The sequence below is a fragment of the Ammodytes marinus genome (assembly GCF_949987685.1).
Source record: "Ammodytes marinus genome assembly, chromosome: 15".
Classification (NCBI taxonomy): domain Eukaryota; kingdom Metazoa; phylum Chordata; class Actinopteri; order Uranoscopiformes; family Ammodytidae; genus Ammodytes; species Ammodytes marinus.
Window position 1 is genome coordinate 4,222,747 of NC_137219.1, and position 10,000 is coordinate 4,232,746.

The 10,000-nt window shown below is 41.1% G+C and overlaps 1 protein-coding gene across 1 annotated transcript in view; it reads right to left on the minus strand.

Annotated features, from left to right (window-relative positions):
- The window catches only part of gfra4a (GDNF family receptor alpha 4a), a gene marked incomplete at its 3' end in the record, with an annotated part of 138,252 nt that overhangs the window by 13,703 nt on the left and 114,549 nt on the right, over positions 1-10,000 (minus strand). The window contains exons 5-6 of the mRNA XM_080042205.1: positions 7,325-7,434; positions 3,507-3,641 (exon numbers count right to left, since the gene is read on the minus strand). Coding sequence (XP_079898331.1) covers positions 3,507-3,641; positions 7,325-7,434 — 245 coding nt within the window. The remainder of the gene's footprint in view (positions 1-3,506; positions 3,642-7,324; positions 7,435-10,000) is intronic.

The window sequence follows — 10,000 nt, forward strand, 5'->3', positions numbered from 1 at the left end:
TCAGTCAATGTGACGTCACTTCCATTGCAGTTGATTGTGGGTCAGAATCGGCCAAAAAAAAGCTGCTGATTTCAACACTAAAAATCTTGACCGGATGTAGTAGAAAATGCATGTATTTTTAAGCATGCTGCATTTGACTACATGTATTGGGATATCCTAAATTTTTTTCTACTATTCTAAATAGCAGGGAAGTATGTGTACTGAAACAAATTCAGCTTTTGGTTTTAGTCATAATAAAAAATCCACTATCTTCCCTCTGTACACAGTGGTTACAGGAGGAACTTGGGGGAAAGAAAAACATGCATTTACCCAATTATCGTCTGGAATCCAAACTCTTTTTTTTGCCACACATTATGCACATTGTCTAACCCCCAAAAAATACAACTGTGGGTTCTTCCTGTGGCCTGGCAAAGGAGAGTGAACTGCAGTCGAAAGTGCCACTTGCACCACTTGTTATTTGAATCCCCTTCCCATTACAGACTTGCTCATCTCTATTATAACATTCTGAAGAGATTTTTTTTTTTTTTTTTTCAGTTGCAGGAAAATGAGGCCAGTCATTTTGAAGTTTGTTTCCCTGTGTCTCTAAGGAGCTTACAGTAAACACACACACACACACACACACACACACACACACACACACACACACACACACACACACACACACACACACACACACACACACACACACACACACACACACACACACACACACACACACATACACACACACACCACGCAAACAGTAGTTGCCTTGGTTATAGTCTGAGGCCATGGCTGCAAGAGGCACATTACAGTAAGAGCTTCATTGAAAAAAAAAAAATATCCGCAGCTATATTCTCTGAGGTCTAGCTCATGACAGTACGATGTTTTCTTTGCTTTTTAAAGTTGGCTAATTAGCGAGAAAAGCATTGGAACAAATGTCATCATATCATGTAGCCTCTGGAACAACCAAGGGCTCGGTTCACTAGAAACCAACTAGTTTTGCACGACAAGTTGGTCAAAAATAACCTCACTCGAAATGCAAGGCAAAAATTAAAATGGTAAATGGACTTGACTTATATAGCGCTTTCTAGCCGATTTTCTCAGCCCCCAAAGCGCTTTACATATCTTACCACATTCACCCATTCATACACACACTCATACACCGATGGTAGAAGCTGCCATGCAAGGCGCTCTCTGAACCATCGGGAGCAATTTGGGGTTCAGTGTCTTGCTCAGGGACACTTCGACATGTGGCGGGGAGACGGGGGATCGAACCTCCGACCCTGCACTCCAGAGGCGATCTCCCTACCGACTTCGCCACTGCCGTCATAGCCTCGTTTATATATTTTTTTTTATCCTTTTTAATATCTTTTTTGATCCCTTTGTACTTGTGGATCAGAGAGAATGGTATGTTCAATTACTCTGTATGTCTTGACAATAAAGTTTACTGGAATTTATCAGCCACTAATGTCTTTGTTAGATCATTTGTGCTGCCCCTAAAATAAAATAAATCCTATCATCGTTAATACTTGTTTTGCTGCTGTGATACATTTCCTAGCACAATACAAACAAATAAATCTTGCACTGTGGTAAACCATTTGTGTGTGTGTGTGTTTACCAGAAGCTGTAGCATTCCATTAATGTCACCAGTCTGTCACTGCTGTCATCACTCAGGGGGGTTGTTTGTCAGCGAGTCTTATTTGTGCGAAGAAATAAATGAATATTGACTCAAGTCAACACACAGGGAGTGAGAGGGAGTGACTGTGAAGGCGTTACTATGTCACTGAGATGTGTCACTACTGCATGGAAGTGATGTGGAGATGACTTGATACTGTGGACAATTTGGGCTTTGTCTGTTTCCCTGTTTATAGGCGTGTTGTTAAAGCTATAGTGTGAAACTTCTGTCGCCCCCATGAGGAATTCTGATTACAACAACAGTGTTGGCGCATATACTGTACATGAGGTAAACTTTCGTTGGTGGTCCATGGATTTTATACCTTCTGCTGTACGTCCAGGTTTTTTCTTATCAGTAGAATCAACAACTAAAACATGTCTTGGGCGTTTCTTGAGCTCCTGCACCAGTGTGTGTGTGTGAGTGGGGGGGTTTGGGGTGGGGGGGGGGGGGGGGGGGGGGGGGGCGACAACAGTTTGTAAGCGCTGCCATACTGAGAAAGAGAGGCGATGCTTAATCAATTTTGTGTCAACGCATTTGGCAATGGCTTGAATGTAACGGATAGTCATTAACATGAGAAAGTTACGCACCATAGCTTTAAAGTAAGTACACTTGGAAGTGTTATTGATTGCTTTTCAGTTTATTAGGTATGAAAACCAGACTGTAAAAAAAGCCTTACAAGTAATTTAAACTAATCCTCCTGAGATGATTCCCAGAAACGATAGACTTTTGTCTTCATTGGGAGAGCCGCTGCCCTTTTAATGAAGTTTAAGTGTCTGGAGTTGTGTTCATTTGTGCAGAAAATGAAGCACAAAATAGACCCATACAGCTGGATCTCTGAGAGCAGCCAGTGTAGACACTCTCATTACATTGGGTTTAGGGCTGACTGCTGTTGGTGTTACTAGTATAGCAATGGGACTTTTTTGATATAGGCGTGACATGGATTATTTGGTTCAGAACTTTGTCAGCTCTTCTCACACTTGTCCCATGGTTCTTTGTCAGGATTTTGTGTTTGTAAGTGAGTTGCCATACACACACACACACACACACACACACACACACACACACACACACACACACACACACACAGGCACGCACACACACACACAAACACACACACACACACACACACACAAAATCCTGTGTGTGTTGTTAGAGGTTTCTCACTGCAGCTGCTACTCTGTTTGATCCAATATGGCGGCACAAACGGATGCAGTGGCCCGGCCCCTCTCTGTCCTGACAGCTCTGCGTTTACTTCACTTCTAACTCGTCCATTGACTTTTTTTCTGGACTTTGAATCCCACCCATCAGGAACAACACCGGTCACTTTATCTCAGGGATACATTTATCTATTTTCAGTGTACTTAGTCTGGACATTGTTAGGCCCTTGTATTGTACATTTTCAACTTGTTTTGTTTCCTGTATATCGCACATATTGTAAAAAATATTCTTTATATGTAGCACGTTTTCAATTTCTTTAGTTTTCAATATCGTTTGGTTTTTGAATGTATATATTGTATATACTACTTGTCTTTTTTATCCTATTGCACCGTGGGTCGGAGAGAAACACATTTTCAATACCTCTGTATGTCTGGCACATGTTGCTGAAATGGACCGTATAAATTTGAGTTGACTACTCACTCACTCAGACGTTGGCGTGAAAGAAGATGAATGCACTGGCTTTTAATACAAGTTGAGCTGGACATTTTGACATTTTAATGATGCTACTATTTATTATACTTAACTTCACTTTGGTCAACTGAGGTAGAATGTGCTATAAACTATATATAAACGTTGACTGGACATGGCTTGGTTTTGAAGGAGGTTTTTTTCGGTGATTGTTGCTACTCACTCAGGCAGACGTTGTCGTGGAAGACGAGCAGGAAATCGTTGCACTGCTCGCGGTGGTTCCCGCTGGCAACACAGGAGCACCATGGCCCCGTGTTGGAGGTGGAGTTATCAAGGTAGTTTGGAGTTATTGTGCTTCCTGAAGAGGGGACGAGAGGGAAGGGGAAAACAGTCAAACAGCTTGTCACAGCCTTTCCTTGACTATATAACAGTACTGAAGAGGGAATGAGAGATAGGGTCACAGTTTAAAAAATTACTAGGTTAAGGAAAAAAGAAAAAAAAAACAGTAAAACAACCTTTTTTCATATTACTAGGTTTAAAACACGATCGGTTGAATCTCACCACAATCACATTAAAGGTCACATATTATGCTAAATGCACTTTTTAAATGTGTTCTAACATATCCATGGGTCCACGGTGTGCCTAGAGACTGCCAAAATATTAAAAAAAATAACAATCTCTCCTTTTCTCACTCTCCCCCTTTCTGAAACCCCCACCCCTTCCCCCCAATATACTCCAGTCAGAATTCTCCTCGTTTCTGACCTCACAAACTGGAAAGCCAGAAGCTTCCACTGTGCAGCCCACACCCCTATTTCTTATTGGTTGACAGAGGGCGAGGCGTATCTGGCTTCGCTTCCGGACAGGGGGCGGGGGGAGCTCAAAGATTGTATATTTACGAGGTGAGCTGCATCTCTTTTTAAAAAATAGGCCATTGTGAGATTAGCTGAACATCAGCATAGTACAATAAATTATCTGAAAGTTTTTTTCAGCAAACAATTAAAGAAAAACGTATTGGGGACCACTAAGACCATATAATATGGTGTATAATAGTACCGAAAAGTGTATAATATGGGAGCTTTAATAAAATCATATATTTTTTTCAAGCACGGGTCAATTTTGAGATTTTTGGCTATTTTGCTATCTTAACATGTTCTAATTTATACTATTATAAATAAAAGCTCCACAATGTACATTTAGGTGTTTATTTGATCAAACACGGTCTGTTTGCGTTTGTATAGTTCTCCTATACAACCGTCTTCAACAGCATTTTAATGATCTCAATATTTTTTTCTCCCAATACGCTCGTGATCAGCTCTATACGTTTAAATATCACCCTGTTCACCTGCAGTTTCTCGCCCTCATATTCCAATTGACTGTCAAATGTCATGTCCCAACGAATTGAACGCTTAAGCAGAATCCTGGCTGATTGAATCTTGTTACGCAGACAGAGCCTTATTATGACCTTAGCCTGATTATGTTAATCAACTGAAAGCGTTTACATCAAAATATCTATCATCGCTAATCAGGTTAAGACTGAGCTATTCGTGTGCACGTACATTGATTCACTGAAAGGAATTAACAATGAAGAATAGATGAAAGAGGAGTCAACAGAGACAGAGAAACAAACTGGCAGGTTGGGTTAGCTAACAGAGCCAGCAAACTTATAGTATCTACAGCCCCGGAACAAAATTAAGAGACCAGTCTGGATTTCTCTTAAATCTTAATCTCTACATTACTTATTGAAAATGCTCTAAATGACAATATTTTTATTGTGAATTTGGAAGAAACGTTGTCAGTAGTTTATATTATAAAATCAAAGTGTTCATTTTACTCAAACATATGCCTCTAAAGAGTACAACAAGAGACGCTGAACATTTGGAGTGGTATGTGTATTTCTGATTTCAAAGGAAACCAGCTATCATTGGCTAAAAATACCCTTTTATGACAGGCAATTATTTTGAAGTGTGATTTTCTTTATGGCTATATTTATCACATATCTGTAGATAAAACAGACATGGAGCTTGTTGCTTGTATGCAGCATTCTCTTTTTGATCTCTGGGTGAGTTTTATTTGATGCTACACTAGATTAAAGGTGGAGTCAGCTATTCCGGTGAACGCTTGTTGTCAAATTTGGGTTAAAGTCTAGGCTCTGTAGGGCATGTAAACAAAGGGGCCCACACTAGCTAGCAAAATGCCCATTTACAGAGCCTAGGCTGTGTATTCACAGTGGATTTAAAAAAAAGTTAACACACTTTACATACATACAGTAGGTAGCAGATTGTGAGGAGATATTCACAGATTTGGACAAAAAGTGATTTGGACAAAAAGCTTTCTCCAGAATCACTGACTCCACCTTTAATTTATTATGTTAAAATACAGATGAAGCAAGAAGAAGTTGTTCTTCTCTTGTAGTTTTCTGAGATTTTTTTCAAACATGCTTTTCCACCGGTGGCAAGCAGCTTGGTAGACTTTGATAAGTACAGCCCGCCCATGCCCTGAGTGTCCAGGCTCCATCACGGAGGTCTCTCTCTCTCTCTCTCTCTCTCTCTCTCTCTCTCTCTCTTTCTCTCTCTGTCTCCCTCCCTCTCTCTCTCTCTCTTTCTCTCTCTCTCTCCCTCCCTCTCCAATCTATTCCTTTTTATCCGTTTCTGCCTTTCGGAGCTTTTTGTGTAGCAGGGAAATGATTGGGAAGTCGTTCTCCGGGAGAGGGTAATACAGCCTTGCAGCTTGTATTTTTTTTTTTTTAAAAGGAAGATGGTGAAACAGAATTGCTGCACTTTAAGGCAGTGTGTGGCCAAGAGAGAGAGAAAAAAAGAAAACAAGTTGCCTGATTTAACCCACCATCGATTTTCTGGGTCCCACACTCTTCAAAATAACCCCACCTCAGCGTCTCTCTCTTCTACCTCCTCTAGTTGTCTAGCAAAAGGCCCAATCACTCGCCGCACAGCTTGTCTTCCTTAATCTGTCTGTTCTTCAGTCAGTCCTCCACACAAACAACTAAACAACACTTTTTTTGTTGTTTGCTCTTTTCGAAGTAGTTCAGTTCGACTGTGTTGTCCCATAATGATAGTTTCGGCTAGAGTGGTTTTTAACAACTATTTTCGGGCATTATTTAATCTTTTGTTAAGTTGTTTTATGTTAAGTACAAAAAGCCGTTCTTAAATCTATACGTCCTTCCACACCAAACTCATCGTAACGTCAGGGATAATTCGCCTCAAAACAGGCGGCTCGATAGGTGTAATTGCACTACTAATAATGCCAACAGCTTCTTTGGCCTAGGCATGCTGCTGCGGGCGCATTAATCAGCGCTCCCATCGATCGTTGAACCCAGAGCTCCTCATCACAAATCCTTGATTCATTCTTTTGAGTCCTGTCCAGGGCAACTTGTCAAGTCTCCACCTTCCTTCCCTCCAAAACCGTTTTGTTCCTGATCCATCACAGTGGGTAGGTGAGCCCAAGTTGGCACTGAAAGATTTAGGCCATGTAGGCACACGTAACTCAGGTATTTTCGTTACCTTATGTTTTTCTGTGCCTTTGTCTGGCCTTTTTTTCCCCACATGCAACCCCTCACAACTAAAACCATAGCATTTTGAAAAACTCCAACGTCCAAAGTGGAGATTTTGGAAAATCCACAAAAAGTATTTTCTGTATTCCTTGGGACAGGGAATCTAGATGACCTTAATTTGCGATTTTTTTTTTTTTTTTACATCTACTGAGCATGAGTATGAGTATGAGTATGAGTATGAGTATGAGTATGAGTATGAGTATGCTCCAACCTTGTTCAAGAAAACGCTCAATAAATGATAGTGTTTGACCAGTCGACTATTCACTACCTACTGACCTGGCATGATTACGTCACCATTTTCATAGTTTTTTCTTTGCCGTGTGTACAGAGAAATACTCTAAAACGATGTTGTATGTGTATGGGATATGTTTGTAGACGAGGTAAAATAACCCATGGCTTGCACATATCAACCGCTGCTCATAGTGTAGTATAGTGCCTGTGCTTTAATTTCTTCATATCTGTTTGTGAGTTCTTACCTATGAGGCCAGTGTACGCGAGCAGACACGCTCCGTAGTTCTCCTGCATGCAGCCGCTGGCGCTGAGCTCGGAGGCTTGGCAGTCGTATTGGAACTGTGCCCAGCGAGACCTGAGGGAGCAATAACAAACCATCCATCATTTACTCACGCCTGGCTCGGCTGCTGTGAGGAGGAGTGTGTCATCGAGGGACAGCCGTCGGCAACCAGGGCTTTCTCTCTCAATGACAGTGTGTGGATCTCAAGCCCACAACGCTCATCTACCTATCTATATCTATACTCCTACATCAACTCCCTTATACCTTGAAGACCTCTCATTTTACAGTACACTAGCTTATACTCCATTCACCCCATGCTGGCATTTGTAAAAATGTATTTATTTATTCCTCCTAATACCATATCATTTTTCATATACCTATAGGTCAAAATGTCCACCCCGCATAAAAAAGACTGTTCTACTGTCTTATAATTATTTAATCCATTATTGATATTTACTTGTGCATATGTAAATATGTATAGTAACTTTAATACAAGGATAATAAGTCTCATCGTCAGTTCTATTTTCACACAATAAATTAAACTGTACATGAAGAAAAAAACTAGCAAGGACATGACCCAAGTGTTCTCAATGCTAGATGTCCACTAGATAGATGACTTGCACCTTTCCCCTAGTGAGTCTCCTAATGGAATGAGGGTCAAAGATGGACCTTGCCTATGCTCCTGTATATACCATGGGGCAATATCTAGCAGCCCTGGGCCGCAAGGAGATCAGATAAATATGGATCTTACGTATAAATACTTCCCCTCCCTTCACTTCTACTGCCAGCACCCCAAACATCTAGCCTCATCATCTTCATTTAGTTGAGTTAATTTACGTTTAGTTCGGTCATTTTTCAATTCATGGACCATATACTACACTACGTCAACACTTGAACAAAATAAAAATAAAATCAATGAACATAAAATGAATGCTTCTAGCATGAAAAAAACAGGACAAATCAAGAAAAACAAAATATAACCAAAACTCTATCATCACCATCTTCATAAAAACCTATCGTGGCCTTCATATCATATTGCATCAGCCCCCCCCCCCCCCCGCGCCCCTCATCCAACTGGCATTTGCCCCGCCTGGGATCCCCCTCAGGGCTCCACACAACTCCCCCACACTCTCTCCCCTCGTTTGTCATGTCTCTGTAATGATGTGTGTGAAAATGATAGGCTGTGTGTTAAGTGAAAGCGAATAGCAGCTGACTGACTGCACCAGTAGATTGGCATGGGCCGGTGCTTCGAGATACCTCATCCATATAATATAAGGGGGCTGGTTGGTGAATAATGCCTGATCGATAGCCATGACAAATGAAGCCCTTTGTCTTTCTGACATTTGAAGAGGAACTAGATTAAACGCTGGAGACGATTAGCTGTCAAGGAAGGAGACCGTAGGCTGACTGAGACGGGTATGAGAGGGAGAGAGAGAGGGAGAGAGAGAGAGAGAGGGAGAGAGAGGGAGAGAGGGAAAGAGAGAGGGAATAAGAGAGATAGAGAGGGAGAAACAGAGAGGGAAAGGGAGGGAGATAGAGAGTATGAGAGGGTAAGAGAGAGAGCATGAGAGATACAGAGAGAGAGAGGGAGAGAAAGAAAGAGAGAGAAAGAGAGACAGAGAGAGAGAGGGAGAGAGAGAGGAAGAGGGAGAGAGAGACAGAGGAAGAGGAAGAGGGAGAAAGAGAGAGAGGGGGAGAGACAGAGAGAGAGATAGAGAGAGAGAGTGAGACAGAGAGAGGGAGACAGAGGGAGAGAGGGAGCAAGAGAGCGAAAGAGAGAGAGAAAGAGACAGAGAGAGAGTGAGAGAGAGAGAAAAAGAGAGAGAGAGTGTGTGTGTGTGTTTTCAGTATCCCAGTGAAATAGAGAAATACACACGCTCTGACTTTTAACGATTTCAAAAAGACGTTATGAGGTTTTTTGGCTGATTGGCCCGTTTACCACCAATTCAAATTTGACAATCTTTGGGATTCATTCACTGCATAATACATTCACTTATTCAATTACTTATCTGGTAAAGAGAGAGGGGTCCATTTCCGTCTGCAAACTACTTACAGATCCCGACAATGTCTCGGCTGAGGCTCTGGCTCCATTGATAAATATTTTCTTAGCGTTTTTTTTTTTTTTTGGCAGGAAAAGTCATCTCAGAATCTCAAATGATAACAGCTGATCTAATAATAATGACTATATCTCACATGGCTGCTTGTTGCCACGGTGATTCACTCAGGAAAAAAATTCATTATGAATGCAGAATTTAATTGAACTCATTAAATGAATGAGTATGACAATTTAATTAATTAAACGCAGCTGACTAATTAAATCTAAATGAACATATCATACCAGGCGGACTTGTCATCCGAGATAGACAATGCATCGTCCCAAGGGGGAAAGCCAGTGTAAAAGGCCATAGCCTACCGCATTTACAAAGCACCGAATATTGAACACATAAGTGGTGAAGACACATCCGCAATAGTTGTTTATTAATGACCTTGCATTAAAATGTCATGAAAGATGAGTTATTTCAACAGAGGAAAATAAGTCGCGGACAGTTTATTTCTTAAAGTTGCTACGAGGAACTTTGAAATATTTCTAAAAACAGTCTAATTTTCCCTCTGCAAGTCTTATGACATTTTCAAGAGGAAA